Consider the following 17,558-nt stretch of genomic DNA (forward strand, 5'->3'; position numbering starts at 1 on the left):
GTTCTGGGAACCCAATATCCATTGGCTTCACAGTGCACAAATGGGAAAAAGAGCAATTGGGACAGAGCTGAAATAAGCTGGTGGTGGAGGCTGGGTGTTGACACCTGAGTGTCACCAGAACAGGAGAGGGGATGGGGCTACCCATGGCGCATAGACCCTTTTCAGTCCTCTGCCTTTGAATTGCTAGATGAATGGACACAAGATACAGTTCTCTGTATATGACACACTCAAGTACACTACTACCACATGGCTGCATAGCTGAGCTCCAGTCAGTGTAGGGTAAGCCATGCTCTGTGGAATTACTCTTAGTATTGCCGATCACTTGTACTGTGTGGTCTGCTAGAGGAAGAATGGTGTTCTGTAGCAAATTAGAGTCACACACAATCTGTGCTGTGCCATATGTCACTGTTTATTAATCCAGTATGATCTATTCCGGGGTCATGCCCTGTGCATCAGTGAATTTACACATGTATATAGCATACGTTTTTTGCATGGGTGTGCCAGTAGAGCTTGGCTGTTGAAGGGAGCTTCCAAGTCCCTGATTGGTTGTAATATCTGCTTTGATGATGTAGTTTCCTGTTTGTGGTACTACTGTAAGCAGGATCATGAGCCCCTCCAGGCTGCTGTGCTCATGCTGAAAGGACCAACATGGCAGAGGGCAAGAAGGAGGAGGAATAGGAAACCTTGATCCCAGGAATCCAGGGGCCTGCAAGTCAGTGTGCAGCAGGGAGCATGAAGCTGTTGTGCTGGAGGGCAGGTGTGAACAGAGCGGGCATGGATGCACCAGTCCAGCCCTTGGCACTCAGCACATGCCTGCATGCCTGCTGTCTTAAAAGAGGGCAGGGTGTGAAAGGGGGAGAGCATAGGAAGAGAATGGGCCTGGCTGAGGAGACCAGGACTTAACTTTAGCTCGGTGCTTGCCTCTCTGGCCTTGCTGTCGCTGCTAGGCAGGAGCACCAGGGTGCCCAGCAGCACTCTCACTGATGCAGGTTCAGGTTCCACTGTACTCTCAAGTCCTTCCCATCCCTTTTTCTTCATCCTTCACCTGAATGCTGCCAGATAAAGTCCTGAGAGGGGGTGTAGGTTGATTCTGTAGCATGCTGCCTCTCTCAAACTCCTGATTTGGGTAAGATGGCAGCCCAAGCAGATCTGGAGTTCTGCAGCTGGCAACAAGTTGGAACGCTTTATCCCTCTCCTCATACATCTCATCTGCCCTTACCCCCTCTCCCCCCCGCCCAGTCACCTCCCCGCTCTTGCACTGTCAGTTCCACACTACCCTGATCACATCTTGGTCATTCATCAATAAAGCGAAAACTCTGAATATCTATGTGCAGATCCACCTGACACTGCTAATAATCAATTCTCAATGGAGCATGGCTCCCTGGGTATGGCATGGTTCATTTTTCCCCCGTAGGGTGCTGCAGCTGGTCTGGCGCTCACCAATATTTCATCGGGTACAACAGACATGAGGGAAATGAGAGCAGTGGCCCCACTTCAGCCTCCTGCTTGAGTTTGGGAGAAGACAGTGGCATGAGCAAGGCCTGAAATGATCTCTTTGTACTTGTGTCTGCAGCTGCACTAGGAGCAGCTCACAGCTTGTTCTTGTGGCAGTGCTGGAGGGCATCTTTCAGGGCATGCAGGACTTGGTCCGCATTGAATTTGGTGGAGTTATAGCCCATGAGTCCTATTCGAAGAACCTGAAATTGAGAGAAAAGGAAACTCAATAGAGAGTAGTAAATATTAATGAGATCAAATTGGTTTTCCAGGATCAGCCCAGTGACATGTCGGATTGCATGACTGCAGGAGATGCAAGGCTCACGGGGGAGGTGAGAACCATACCAGTGACTTCAAAAAAAAACACATACCATATAATAGGCCAGATTCTCCAGTGCCCTGCACCATGTACTGTCACTTATGCCTGGGCAAAGTGAATGCAAAGGAGGTGTAAAAAGGTAGCAGATCAGAATGGTGTCAAGCTCCCGGCACAGCCATACTGCAGTAGTGTACGCTGTAGAAGGTGCACGACAGTGGGGGAATCAGACCACATAGATGTAATTGTTTTTGTTATCATTAATTGAAGCAAATACAAGTAAAATGAAAACACAAGAAATCTTCAGCTTCTTTGGTGGCACCTGCTTTAGTTCTGCTGGCCAGTATGCCAAAGGTAAAATATACTAGGGAGCAAATTTGTGGCTGAGTTGCAGCTAGGGTGACCACCTACAGTTAGAGATAATAAATTACATGATATGAAACACTAAAACAAAGCTTATTTGTAAGGGGCCACCCCTCCCAATGCTTTATTCATCCCTTTGTATCATGTTATACTATTCCTTATGACTACTGGAGAAAAAAGAAAAGGAGTACTTGTGGCACCTTAGAGACTAACCAATTTATTTGAGCATGAGCTTTCATGAGCTACAGCTCACTTCATCGGATGCATCACGAAAGCTTATGCTCAAATAAATTGGTTAGTCTCTAAGGTGCCACAAGTACTCCTTTTCTTTTTGCAAATACAGATTAACATGGCCGTTACTGGAGAAAAGTACCTCATATATTGACATGGGTTGATCCAATTCCAATTGAAAGCAATGGGAGTCTTTCTATTGACTTCAGTAGGAGTTGGATCGTGCCTCCAATAAGGAATAGCTCTTAAAATAAGGAATCAGTGGTCAACCTAGGTTCTCCTAGCCAAGGCCCTGCAAGAATAGCTTTGCTTTTAAACTCATCCCTGTAATTCTGTAAGCTTCTCACAAGTGTTATGCCCAACCCAGAACAAGGTATACTCTCTACTGAGTCTTGGAAAAAGTGCTCAAAGTACTAGACCTAAAGCCAGCATAAATATCATGCTGTTATTGAAACTTCCCTCTCCTCTAATAAATTATTGCATTTGAACTTTTTCATTTTCCCTAGTCTCTTCCAGTTTAGGGTAATGATTGGTTAGTAACAAGCCTATGGAAAAAGACTCTTCAATGCAGCTCTGTCTTAGGTATCCTCTTTTAATTTGCATTCATTAACACAAACAAGGAAAATATGGAAAGAACAAAGGCTAGCTTTTCCTCTCCTCTGAAATTTGCTTATGCAAATTTGTCTACAAGCAATTCCATTCTCTCTTGGAAAGACCTACAAATGCTGCACCTTCTACCACACAAATAGTGTTGTGTGTTGCGGGGGGGAGGAGGTTGTTTGTTATTGCATCCCCTAATTAAACAGACTTCTTTGTTAGAATTCCCTCACAGAACGACTGGCCCCTTTAAAAGGAAATGGGTCCAAGTTCACCTGTGTCTAGTTAGTTGCCTGATAGAGGGCACCTGACCTCTATAGAGACCCAGGCATCAGTTGAGAAAGGGGAGTAGGAAGTAGCAGCAGGAAGGTAGAGAAGAGCAACTTGGCCAGCCCTGGGGACCATGAGGGAAACGGAGGCAGGACTCATCTGTATCGCTGTGGTTGGCTACAGAAGGGTGGTAAACCCTGCTACAGGTTCCCAATAGTCACTGCTTATTTCGCAAGTGGCTGTAAGAACACAGCATGCCAGGCCTTATCTTGAGAGCTTTTTCTCCAAGTTTGCTTGTGGCTGGATCTCAATGCATGAAGCCCTGAGGCAGTGGTTTGTATCAGTCTTGGGCTGCATTCCGTAGGGAAGGCTCCTCCCCAGCACTACACATAAGTCTATCTAGACGCCTCGAGAGATCTGCAACCTTGGCACCAGGCAGGCAAGTCACCATACGGTTCTCCCGGTCATCACAAACCCAGCTCTCTATGTTTCTAATGATTAAATCTCCCATTACTAACACCTGCCTTTTCCTAATGACTAGAGTTCCCTCCCCGGAGAGGTTCCCTCCCTCAGTGCGAGAGGATACCCCAACATCATCTGGAAGGAGGGTCCCAACTATGGGAAGGACTACTTGTGGCACCTTAGAGACTAACCAATTTATTTGAGCATAAGCTTTCGTGAACTACAGCTCACTTCATCGGATGCATCCGATGAAGTGAGCTGTAGCTCATGAAAGCTTATGCTCAAATAAATTGGTTAGTCTCTAAGGTGCCAGAAGTACTCCTTTTCTTTTTGCGAATACAGACTAACACGGCTGCTACTCTGAAACCTGTAACTATGGGAAGGTTTCCCTCTGTTCCCGTTGACTGCTCTCCTTCTCTGGGCTTTTCATCCTCCTTAACAGTGCAGGGGCTGTCTAACCAGAGGTGGGACAAATCTACAGTGTCCCAGAAAGCCTCATCAGCATACCTCTCTGCCTCCCTTAGCTCCTCCAGTTCCGCCACCCTGGCCTCCAAAGCCCATACACGGTCTCTGAGGGCCAGGAGTTCCTTGCACCAAATGCACATATACTCCACTCGCCCACAGGGCAGGTAATCATACATGCTACACTTAGTGCAATAAACAGGATAGTCCCCATTCTGCTGCTGGGCTTCTGCCTGCATTTTCTCCTACAGCTACCAAGGTTAATGACAGGGTTTTTATTTAAATCAAGAAGTTCTGATTATAGGTTAGTTTTGATTATAGATTATAGTTTAGTTTAAAGGTTTTAAAGAATGGCAAGTGTACTTTGTCCCCTTTCCAAACTTCCTCTCGAAACTCCCTGTTAGCAGTCCTTGGTCGCTTGCTCACTGCTTTATAAAGCCCTGGCCTTCTTGATAGCCCTGCCCCCGACTAAGGCTCAGCCAATGAACAGAGGCTTCGAGATTTCAAACCTTGTTTAGAAGCTCACAGCTTCCAACTGCTGGCCCCATAGCACATGGTCCTTCAAACAAAAAAACAGACAGACAAACACAAGTTCAGCACACAGCAAGTAACCCCCAAACACACACTACAGACAGCCACTTACCCCAAGGGTCCAGTATTTGCTCCTCCTTCACCTGGAGAACTCCCTCTCAAAACTCCCTATTAGCGGTTCCTGTTCGCAAAGTACCTGACTAGCCACAGAGACTTGCATTGTTCAACCCTGGTTGGCAGCTTGGACCTACCTTCCCCGCCGATGGTCCCAGGCCCCCTGAGATCTCTATTGCATGTTTATTCATAATAAACGTTGTGACCTCCTTCCAGTCATATCCCTCAGGTAGGACAAAGGTGGTGATTGTAGGGAGCCGCACCTCCTGAAAAACAGAGACATGGTGTCAGATCCACGCAGGAGGTCTCCTCTGGGCGTGTGCAAACAGTCCTCTTCCCCCTCCTCCCTATTCCTTCTGCACCTTGCTGCAAACCTTGCAGTCTGGAACAAAGATTCCTTTCTATGGGGAAGATCCTGCTTTTCCATCCTTGGTTGGCTGGGAATCTCCCAGCGTGTGAAACCTCCTGAGAAATTCAGAGCTGGGCGAGATCCCCAACTGTTAGCAATCAGCATAACTCTGCCAAAGTCAGTGGAGCTACACTGATTTACATGAGCCAAGAATCTGGCCTCATCTGTCCCAAACTATCCCCTTAACTCTCTCTTTCTCTCTAGCCCAGCCGGATGACACTGCGTCCACAGTGTCACTCTACCAACACCAGTGAGATCCAGCAGGTCTATACAGTGTCCAGTAATATCAGCCCAAGTCCTACCTGTTCCTTCACAAAGAGTTGGAGACCCAGCTGCTGCAGCCCTGCACACAGGTAGAGACTGTTCTCCTTGTGAAGCTTCCAGGAGTTCTCCAGCCCCTGGGCCAACGGGGAGAAGAGCAGAGCCATTAGCTAGGAGGTTACTGTCCTAGGGCCAGACATGTAACAGGCAGACACAAATCCTGGGTCAGATAGGTTGATTTCACGTTTCATCTTGATGGGGAGAAGAAGGCTCAGGTGATCCTTTATGGGACCGCTCATCTCCCAAGCACCAGTTCCCATCTAGTCCAGGTCTGGAACGACCACAATTTGTTACCCCTTGATGGCTGCTCGATGGCCACACAAACCGAGCCCAGTCCTCGGCAGTGTCTCCACCACAAAAAGCAGCTCCCCCAAGATTGGCCTCCTGCCTGGCAGGCTCAGCAAGAGGCCAGGACTGAATGGCAGTGGAGACTGGACTGGACTATTGCCCCTCCAGGAGATCCCTCCTGGTCAGGATCTAGGCAAACGCTTTGATGTTTGCGTGGCAGCTGCCCATACAGTGGTTAAATAAAAGACTTCAATCTCCAGGGCTGTCCAACTGGTTTCTTCCATAAGCACCAAGCATAGATTTTTAAAGGCATTTAGGTGCCTACAGAAGCAGACAGGCATCTAGCTCCATTTGAAAATCCCACCTGGCCTCTGTTTGATCTTTAAGCACCTAAATACTTTAAAAAATAGCAGTGTTGTCTTCAACTATATTTCTAAATAGCAATCCCAGCAACCAGCTCGGTGATGATAGTCACAGTCTTGTTTTCCCACTAATGTTCCTTCTCTTTGCCTTTCTCCACCCTGCCTGGCCCGAGTGCCTCCTGCCGTTGCTCACCTGTTCTGCAAGGATTGCCAAGCCCTCCCGCAGGCTGAAGAAGCTATTGATTGGTGCAGTATGATGGTATCTGTAATATACATGTGACATGCTGGAGAAGGGCTCATGACCACAATGACTAAATACATTATTGGATCAAATCAATACATTACAATCAATACTGAACCCTAGACAAATCCTGGAGGCTAAGCCACCAAAACCATACTTCAGCCTGACCTCCTCTTTCTATCCCACCATAGCAGGGGAAAAGGAAATGAATGAGGTTACTACACTGACATCAGAGATTGGAACTTCATGAAGACTAAGCAGGAGCACTGGATCTGCTGACGCCAAGGATGTGGATAGCAGGATGCTGTAAATTGGTGCTATGTGAGAAGTACTGTATTCTTTGATTCACCTCTCCTCTTCTAGTGAGGTGAGAGGGGTGGGGCATTAATTAGTTTTGGGGAAAGAATGAGGATTAGCTCAGGGTTAGGGTGAGGGTGGACACAAGGGGCTTCGGGTCAGGTTGAAGTTTAGATGAGAAGTAAGTATGTTGTGAGGTCTGAATGGATGTCAAGTATGGGGCTGGGGTGAGTGCTGGGTTCAGATGTGATTTGGGTGGGATTTCAATCCGGACTGAAGTGGAAATGCTTTGTGATTTGGATGAAAGTCCATCTGGACTCAGGTCGTGGTGTGTTAAATCCCTGGTCAGAGAGCTGCCTCCTGGACACCCCAAAGCTCGCCCCTCACATTCTTGGCTTGTCGTCACAGCCCCAGTAATTGGCCAGCCAGCCCATGTCCAGGAAGAAGGAAGGTGGCTTCGTCCTCCTGCTGAAAATCTTCTTCCTGACAACATGGATATGACAAAGCTGAGTAAACGATCCTAGGAGCTCTGCCCTCCAGCCAGAACCTTTACTTAGTTTTCCTACTACATGCACCACACAGACACACTCCTGGCTCCTCTGTGCCTCATTTTCCCCACCTGTAAAATGGGGATAACGATATTGCCCTCCTGTAAGGCACTTTGAGATCAGGCAAGGGAAGCACTAGATACAAGGTAGGTGTAGTTATTGTTAACTAGTTGAGCTTACTCCCACTGACTAGGGAAGGGAGGGGTTGCTTGGGTGGCACTCAGACGTGACACTGACAGAGGAACTGCTGGGACCGAAATCGATACAACAGATTAGATAATGGTGAGGTGGAAAGGAATCCCGCTGAGTGCCCCATGGGGGAGAAGGCAGCCACTGCACCAGTCAGAACCAACCCAATGAGATAGTGACAGTGCCTGGCTTCCTGCAGCTTGAACTGGCTGTGGGTGCAGAGGGCTCCTGTGTGCTGGGGAGGCTCTGAGAGGCCGGGGCTTCAGGGGTAATGCCTGCACCTCAGGCTTAACTGGAAGTTTTAGGCCTGGTCAGCGGTTGCTTTTACTCCCTTCTGCATATGATGTAGGGCCCAAGCTTGCCACCCTTCCTCCCATAGCGCAGCACGGACTCATGGGAGGGGTCCCCTAGATTCCAGTGGCACTGCCCTCAGGAGTGATAGCCCTGCTGCTTGAGGGCTGAGCGATCACCCAGCTGTACACCTAGGAATCAATGGTCTCAGTCACTGGGAGCGGGGATATTTCTGGGTGCTTGAACACCTTGGGCTGGACTTGCCCATGTGTAACAGAGGGTTGCATGTGGGCCACCTTTTCCCTCTTTCAGGGACATTGTTCAACCTGTGTAGGTGCTTCTACACATCTGTGGACCTTAGTCACCTGCTGCTTAGCCTGCCCTAGTGTTGTGTACATGAGCACCTCTACCTGGCCCTGTGCTTTCACCAATGTGTTTCACAATCCACAGGGATGGCAGCGTTGTCCTCACCTGGCTCGCTCACTGAAGGAGATAGGGGCACTGCCAGGGGGAGCATTCAAGACTTTTTGAGATCCCGAGTACAAGATGTCAATACCTGTGTTAAATGGAAAAGTAGTGTGTTAGAAACCCAGCCATTTAAGATTGATTGTGGAGGAAAGGCAGCAACACCATCCTTTCAGTCCTGACTAGCAACTAGCTTTCCGTTAGGAGTCCAGTTCTGCACCCAGGGCCAGATTAACTCTCCTGTGGGCCCGGGGCTATTAGATTTTGGAGGGCGCTGTATACGAGTCTTTTTCCTAGTTTAAAACAAAAGGATCACAATTATGGCATCGAAGCTATTAACGCTGTACTAAACTTGCCTTTTAATTAACATAAAGCCATTCTGTGGTTACATTTCAGTCTTAAAACATGTAGAATATAGTTAAGTTAATTCAAAATAGCCTACTTCTTACCTTAGAACAGCTGTTATATTTCTTTCTGGTCTTCAGAGCTGAGAAATCCTTGATGATGTCACTGAAATCTAGTTGACAAAGCAAGTCATACTCTATTGACATTAGAGTCAAATTATTCAGTTTCATCAGCTTGTTTTTTATTAGCGCCAGTTTTGAAAACGATCATTCTCCTCCAGTGTTAATTACTGGCAGTGTCAAAAAAATCCATAAGGCAATGTCTACATTGAGAAACACAGACTGCAGACGAAAAGTAGTGTCTTTACTGTTTTGTTTTTCTCGTGTTTTGTGAACTCCCTAAATTGAACCACTTCATCTGCAAAATCCTCTTGTAAGTTGTACTATATTTGTTTTGTAGTTTAACAGCTGAATCATGTTCTGATGCAGAAAGTAGATGAAGATTGTTCATAAATCCGAAGTAGCCGCATATCTCTTTGTATGCCTCATACCTGCAATGCAGCTCTGCAACAGGTTTATCAGTAACAATGTTGAAAACCTCCACACCAAATTTCTCTAGGCCTGACAACTTACTGTCTGGCTCCCCAGACTCGTCCTGTTGTTTTTTACGCTTCAGTTCACAGTGCTTTTCTGATTTATACTGTTGAGAAACTCGAGGTATCATTTGTTTAGTGGTAGTTTCAAAGCTGTCAAACTGAACTCATAGACCAGCCACAAAATCCTTTAAAGAGCCCACCAACTTTACAGCATTAGGCAAGTCAAGGTCAACAACCTGAAGTGCAGTGCTTGTTGCTTGAAATCTCTGCGGAACTGTGTTCCAGAGGTTGCAAAGAAAAACAATTTCCAGCTTGTCCATTTTCATGACCAGTGATCGAGCATCATTGTACATATTTGGGTTCTGATTTGGATCATCAACTAGTTTTTGGAGAGATTCCTGAATATTTTCATAATTCAGTCGTAGTGCTTTTGTAGCCTGGGAATGTGTGGACCACCTTGTATCTGAAAGAGCTTTCAGCATCTCGATTTGCTTATTGTCATTTGGCTCTAATCCTGCCGTAACAATTTGCCAGCGAATGGTTGATTTCGAGCAGAAATTAAAAAGTGACTGGACAAAGGAAAAAAACATGTTTGCCTCCAAGCAGCTGTTTACGCTCCTAACCCAACTAAAATGAGAGTGTGAGCTGCACAAGGTACCCATTCTACTAAAGGGTTTATCTCCCAAATTCGTGATTGCAGACCTCTGTATGCCCCTGACATGCTACTAGCATTGTCATAACACTGACCTCTGCAATTTGCTATGTCAATGTCCATCTTCTGCAAAACTGTCAAAACTGAATTACAAAGTGATTCTCCAGTATGACTTGTTATTGCGAGAAATTAAAGAAAACACTCTTGAATCTGCCCCTCTTGCGACACACTGCAGACAATGAACGTACGTTGATTTACATGAGATATGTCAGGAGTGGAATCTACAATAATTGAAAAGTTCTTTGCAATCTGCAACTGACTGTTTATTTCTAAAAGCACCCTTTGTCCCATTAAAATTACAAATTCCTCACAAATTGCTGAAGAAAGGTATGAAGACCTTCCTTTATCAGCATTCCCATATTTTTTTATATGTTCATTTAGAAAAGGATCAAACTGACTCAATAATTCCAAGGTGCCCAAGTAATTCCCATTATTGGGGGATCCAACAATTTCATTGTCTCCTTTGAAAGAAAGCCCACACTCCGCCAGAAACTTAACAACTGCAACAACCCATCTGAGAACCTCTTTCCAATAAGCATGGTCAGTTTGAAACTGTTTTTCCAGTTCTGAGTCAATTTGCCCTTTGGCTTGTGTCCAAGAAATCCTGGTAAGCATTGTATTTCTGTGACAAATGTTGTTCTCGTGCTAAACAACACAAACTGCATCATGTTTCCAGTCATTAAAGCCACAACCACTAAATGCCCTTGTATGAGAGGATAAATCTTCAATCGACACATAAAACAAAAAACAGACCCTGTTGATGGAGAATAAAGAAGCCACTCATGAGGTACAGATTCCCCATTTTGAAGAGTACGTGTGAAGAGGGTTTTTGATAAACACCATTTCTAATGTTTGTATTGTTTTTCAGATGCTGTAAAATCACAATTTTTGTTTTGACATAGTGTTGGCCCTTTTGTGATCCAATAAGATCACACTGTTTCATTTATTGGGCCCCAGCGTGCTGCATCAGTGCTGTATGGACAAAGTTAGCTGCGTTTTTACCTTCATCACATGGAGCTATTTCACTCTCATCCAAAACTGGCTGACTGACTGTGTCTGCTGTGGCTGCTGTCGTTCGCTTGTGAGGATTTGTGATGCTTGTTGACTTATTTTCCAAATCACTAATATCTGGTGCATTTGTTGGTGGTTTACTGAAATAGCCTGTCAATTTTGGTATTTTGTTTAACAACTGTTCCTCATGAATCGTTTTTAACTTCTGCGCTTTCCTCTTTTGAGCTCTGCTATCATATTTTCTAGGTGTACCATTATCCGACATTTTTATAAAACCCCTGCACAGGCACACAGATCCAAGCGATAAGAAATGGCACATGATTTGATTTTATCGCTTGATAATTATGATCAGGAAGTTGTTTTAATAAGATACATTGGTAAAATAGATTTGTTCTATCCCAAACCATAGATCATACATTTATATAGATATATATATATTTTCATGTATATAATTATGGATTTATTTTTGTGGGGCCCCCTTTAGCCCAAGGCCCTGGGTTGCAGCCCCCTAAACCCTCTGAGTTAATCCGGCCCTGTCTGCACCCTATCATTTCCTCAAAAATGCCTCATGTCTCATTACATATGGGCCAGCAGCTCCAACACACACCCTCTTGAACTTCAACCACTGACTGCAATACACCAGGACATCTCATCTCACACTGCACATACATTACCTTAGAACGACCATTCCATTGCCAGCCAGCCAAGCCAATCTGCATAATGCACAATTCACTATTCTCAACTCATTATCCATTACCCTAAGGATAGAGTGGTTTTAATATCCCATTAGTGCCTCTTAGTCACCCTGTGATCTGGTTCAAACTACTCCTGAAAGTGAATAGAAACTGCACCAGCAGATAATATCCCTAGTGAGCCATAGTGACATGACAAACTAATCATAGGTCCATTGAGGAGAGGGCTATGGGTCAGAGTTAAGGCTCTTTGTGAACACAAACTATAAGGATTTACAGTCCTGACTACATTTTCTCCAGTTTTGGGAGGAATTTCTCTCACAATGGAGAGAGGTAAATCAAGGGGTTCCCCAAAGGTCTGTACTGAGACCAGGGCTGTTCAACATATTCATAAATTATTTGGAAAAAGGGGTAAACAGTGAGGTGGCAACATTTGCAGATGACACAAAATTACTCAATATAGTTAAGTCCAAAGCTGACTGTGAACAGTTACAAAGGGATTTCACAAAACTGGGTGACTGGGTAAATGAAATTCAATGTTGATAAATATAAAGTAATGCACATTAGAAAACATAATCCCAACATACATACTCCAGAAAAAGATCTTAGAGTCATCGTGGATAGTTCTCTAAAAACAAATGCTCAATGTGAAGCAGCAATCAAAAAAGCTAACCGAATGTTAGGAACCATTAGGCAAGAGAGAGACAATAAGACAGAAAATACCATAATGCCCCTATATTAATCTACAGTACACCCTGTCACGGTTCCTCCCCCACTCTGAACTCTAGGCTACACATGTGGGGACCTGCATGAAAAACCTCCTCAGCTTATCTTTACCAGCTTAGGTCAAAACTTCCCCAAGGTACAAAATATTCCACCCTTTGTCCTTGGATTGGCCGCTACCACCACCAAACTAATACTGGTTACTGGGGAAGAGCTGTTTGGACGCGTCTTTCCCCCCAAAATACTTCCCAAAACCTTGCACCCCACTTCCTGGACAAGGTTTGGTAAAAAGCCTCACCAATTTGCCTAGGTGACTACAGACCCAGACCCTTGGATCTTAAGAACAATGAACAATCCTCCCAACACTTGCACCCCTCCTTTCCTGGGAAATGCTGGATAAAAAGCCTCACCAATTTGCATAGGTGACCACAGACCCAAACCCTTGGATCTGAGAACAATGAAAAAGCATTCAGTTTTCTTACAAGAAGACTTTTAATAAAAATAGAAGTAAATAGAAATAAAGAAATCCCCCCTGTAAAATCAGGATGGTAGATACCTTACAGGGTAATTAGATTCAAAAACATAGAGAACCCCTCTTAACCTTAAGTTACAAAAAAGATACACAGACAGAAATAGTTATTCTATTCAGCACAGTTCTTTTCTCAGCCATTTAAAGAAATCATAATCTAACACGTACCTAGCTAGATTACTTACTAAAAGTTCTAAGACTCCATTCCTGGTCTATCCCCGGCCAAGACAGAATATAGACAGACCCACAGACCCTTTGTTTCTCTCCCTCCTCCCAGCTTCTGAAAGTATCTTGTCTCCTCATTGGTCATTTTGGTCAGGTGCCAGTGAGGTTACCTTTAGCTTCTTAACCCTTTACAGGTGAGAGGAGCTTTCCCCTGGCCAGGAGGGATTTCAAAGGGGTTTACCCTTCCCTTTATATTTATGACACACCCACATCTTGAATACCGAGTGCAGAGTTGGTCTCCCCATTGCTACAAAGATATATTAGAATTGGAAAAGGTGCAGAGACGGGCAACAAAATGACTAGGGATATGGAACAGCTTCCATATGAGGAGAGATTAAAAAGACAGGGACTGTTTAGTTTAGAAAAGAGACATCCGGGGGGGGGGGGGGGGAGAGAGGGAGGGATCTGGTAGAGGTTTATAAAATCATAAATGATGTGGAAAAATGAATAGGGAAGTGTTATTTACCCATTGACATGACACAGGAACCAGGGGTAATCCAATAAAATTAATAGGCAGCAGATATAAAACAAACATAAGGAAGTACTTCTTCATACAGCACAAAGTCAACCTGTGGAACTCATTGTCAGGGGATGTTGTGAAGGCCAAAGTATAAGTGGATTTAAAAAAGAATTAGATAAAGTCATGCAGGATAGGTCAATCTATGGCTACTAGCCGAGATGGTCAGGACACAACCCTATGCAATGGGTATCCCTAAGCCTCTGACTGCCAGAGGCTGTGACACGGCAAGAGGGGGTAGATCACTCGATAAATTGCTCTGTTCTGTTCATTCCCTTGGAAGCACCTGGCATTGGCCAATGTCAGAAGACAGGATACTGGGCTAGACGGACCACTTGTCCAACCCAGTATGGACACTATTATGTTCTTCTGAACAGGAAATGCAGTTACAGCCCCACCCTCTGGATCCCGAACCCTAGGCCGGAGAGCCCCACCCTCTGGAACCTGAACCCTAGGCTGGAGAGCCCTACCCTCTGAACCTGAACCCTAGGCCAGGGAGCCCTACCCTTTGGAAAGTTAACCCTAGCCTGTGCAGCCCGAAGTGGTGGTGAACAGCAGAGAGGCTAACAGAGGGAGTTTGCCTGGGATCTGTCTGAAAGGAGGTACGCTAAGGGCTACATTAAGGAGGCTATGTTGCTGAGTATCTGAGTGTCTGTTGTGGTGACAGTTTGACCATGTGCTTGATTGGTTGTTTGTTTGAAAAGTGTGAATTGGGAATGCTTTCTTCCAGGTGAGCTTTGAGTGGGCCTGACTGTTATAAAAAGCCAGTCAGCTGTGAGCCAGCTGAGTAGCAAACAGCAGAGAGGCTAACAGAGGGAGTTTGCCAGGGAGTTCACCCGGGGAGAGCCCACTGAGGCTTACATCTTGCCGGCTTCTCTGAGTAGTTACTGCAACTCCTGAGGAAGCTCGTAGAAGGAAGGTAATATGGATGGGGAGCGTTCAGCTGTTGTGACCTGCACTGGATGTGCCATGTTTGTCTTTCTTCCACAGGACAGAAGCGACTTTGTCTGTACAAAGTGCAAGCTGGTCTCCATATTGGAAGAGAAGGTTCAAGTCTGGAAAAAGAAGTATCGACCCTGCGTTGCATAAGAGAAGCTGAAGATTTCCTGGACAGATGTCAGGATATGCTTCTACGGACACAAAGTTCTGAAGATTCAGAGCAGGCTGCGCAGCGGGGACAGGAGGACGGTGAAAAAATTTGGTAGCATGTGACCTCCAGAAGAAGAAAGGGGAGCGTCCATGTACCAGCAGCACAGATACAGGTAAGCAACTGTTTTCATGTTCTCTCCACAGGTACTAATGCGGAGAGTGGACTAGATGATACATCTGAGGGAAGGGAACAGAAGGAGACTCCGCCGATTGGAAGGCATGAGATGCACTGTCCTAGGGATGGGGGTTCCATGACCACCGGTCCCAAGAGGAGGAGGCGGGCGGTGGTGGTCAGAGACTCTGTCCTCAGGGGGACTGAGTCATCTATCTGCCGCCCCGACCAGGAAAACCAAGAAGTCTGCTGCTTGCCAGTAGCTAGGATTCACGATGTGACAGAGAGACTACCGAGACTCATCAAGCCCTCGGATCACTACCCCTTCCTACTTCTCCACGTGGGCACCAATGATACTGCCAAGAATGACCTTGAGCTGATCACTTCAGAATATGTGGCTCTGGGAAAAAGGATAAAGGAGTTTGAGGCGCAAGTGGTGTTTTCGTCCATCCTCCCCATAGAAGAAAAAGGCCTGGGTAGAGACTGTCGAATCGTGGAAGTCAACGAATGGCTATGTAGGTGGTGTCGGAGAGAAGGCTTTGGATTTTTTGACCATGGGATGGTGTTGCAAGAAGGAGGAGTGCTAGGGAGAGACGGGCTCAACCTAACGAAGAGAGGGAAGAGCATCTTCGGAAGCAGGCTGGCTAACCTAGTGAGGAGGGCTTTAAACTAGGTTCACTGGAGGAAGGAGACCAAAGCCCTGAGATAAGTGGGGACGTGGGATACCAGGAGGAAGCACGAGCAGGAGAACGCAAAAGGGGAGGGCTCCTGCCTCATACTAAGAAAGCAGGACAAACAGCCAGTTATCTCAAGTGCCTATACACAAATTCAAGAAGCCTGGAAAACAAGCAGGGAGAACTGGAAGTCCTGGCACAGTCAAGGAATTATGATGTGATTGGAATAACAGAGACTTGGTGGAATAACTCACATGACTGGAGTACTGTGATGGGTGGATATAAACTGCTCAGGAAGGACAGGCAGGGCAGAAAAGGTCGGGGAGTTGCACTGTATGTAAGAGAGCAGTATGACTGCTCAGAGCTCCGGTATGAAACTGCAGAAAAACCTGAGTGTCTCTGGATTAAGTTTAGAAGCGTGAGCAACAAGGGTGATGTCATGGTGGGAGCCTGCTATAGACCACCGGATCAGGAGGATGAGGTGGACGAGGCTTTCTTCCGGCAACTAACAGAAGTTACTAGATCGTAGGCCCTGGTTCTCATGGGAGACTTCAATCACCCTGATATCTACAGCGGTGCACAGACAATCCAGGAAGATTTTGGAAAGTGTAGGGGACAATTTCCTGGTGCAAGTGCTGGAGGAACCAACTAGGGGCAGAGCTCTTCTTGACCTGCTGCTCACAAACAGGGAAGAATTAGTAGGGGAAGCAAAAGTGGATGGGAACCTGGGAGACAGTGACCATGAGATGGTCGACTTCAGGATCCTGACACAGGGAAGAAAGGAGAGCAGCAGAATACCTATCCTGGACTTCAGAAAAGCAGACTTTGACAACCTCAGGGAACTGATGGGCAGGATCCCCTGGGAGAATAACATGAGGGGGAAAGGAGTCCAGGAGAGCTGGCTTGTTTTTAAAGAATCCTTATTGAGGTTACAGGGACAAACCATTCTGATGTGTAGAAAGAATAGCAAATATGGCAGGCAACCAGCTTAGCTTAACAGTGAAATCCTTGCTGACCTTAAACACAAAGAAGAAGCTGACAAGAAGTGGAAGATTGGACAAATGACCAGGGAAGCGTATATAAATATTGCTCAGGCATGCAGGAGTGAAATCAGGAAGGCCAAATCACACCTGGAGGTGCAGCTAGCAAGAGATGTTAAGAGTAACAAGAAGGGTTTCTTCAGGTATGTTAGCAACAAGAAGAAATTCAAGGAAAGTGTGGGCCCCTTACTGAATGAGGGAGGCAACCTAGTGACAGAGGATGTGGAAAAAGCTAATGTACTCAATGCTTTTTTTGCCTCTGTCTTCACAACAAGGTCAGCTCGCAGACTGCTGCACTGGGCAGCACAGCATGGGGAGGAGGTGACCAGCCCTCTGAGAAGAAAGAAGTGATTCGGGACTATTTAGAAAAGCTGTACAAGCACAAGTCAATGGGGCCGGATGCGTTGCATCCGAGAGTGCTAAAGGAGTTGGTGGATGTGAGTGCAGAGCCATTGGCCATTATCTTTGAAAACTCATGGTGATCGGGTGAGGTCCTGGACAACTGGAAAAAGGCTAATGAGGTGCCCATCTTTAAAAAAGGGAAGGAGGAGGATCCTGGGAACTACAGGCCAGTCAGCCTCACCTCAGTCCCTGGAAAAATCATGGAGCAGGTCCTCAAGGAATCAATTCTGAAGCACTTAGAGGAGCGGAAAGTGATCAGGAACAGTCAGCATGGATTCACCAAGGCCTGACTAATCTAATTGCCTTCTATGACGAGATAACTGGCTCTGTGGATGAGGGGAAAGCAGTGGACGTGTTGTTCCTTGACTTTAGCAAAGCTTTGACACGGTCTCCCACAGTATTCTAGCCAGTAAGTTAAAGAAGTATGGGCTGGATGAATGCACTATAAGTAGGAAATTGGCTAGATTGTCGGGCTCAACGGGTAGTGATCAATGGCTCCATGTCTAGTTGGCAGCCGGTATCAAATGGAGTGCCCCAAGGGTCGGTCCTCGGTCCAGTTTTGTTCAATATCTTCCTTAATG

At 46.0% G+C, this 17,558-nt stretch overlaps 1 protein-coding gene across 1 annotated transcript in view; it reads right to left on the reverse strand.

Moving 5' to 3' along the window:
• Nucleotides 1-388: 388 nt before the first annotated feature.
• AGXT (alanine--glyoxylate aminotransferase) overlaps nt 389-17,558 on the reverse strand; it is a 32,452-nt gene continuing 15,282 nt past the window's right edge. The window contains exons 6-11 of the mRNA XM_073360489.2: nt 8,258-8,342; nt 7,146-7,241; nt 6,414-6,483; nt 5,552-5,647; nt 4,978-5,106; nt 389-1,697 (exon numbers count right to left, since the gene is read on the reverse strand). Of these exons, the coding sequence (XP_073216590.1) occupies nt 1,590-1,697; nt 4,978-5,106; nt 5,552-5,647; nt 6,414-6,483; nt 7,146-7,241; nt 8,258-8,342 (584 nt within the window). The 3' untranslated portion in view covers nt 389-1,589. The remainder of the gene's footprint in view (nt 1,698-4,977; nt 5,107-5,551; nt 5,648-6,413; nt 6,484-7,145; nt 7,242-8,257; nt 8,343-17,558) is intronic.

This window comes from Lepidochelys kempii, chromosome 9 (genome assembly GCF_965140285.1).
Source record: "Lepidochelys kempii isolate rLepKem1 chromosome 9, rLepKem1.hap1, whole genome shotgun sequence".
In the NCBI taxonomy this organism is placed as follows: Eukaryota; Metazoa; Chordata; order Testudines; family Cheloniidae; genus Lepidochelys; species Lepidochelys kempii.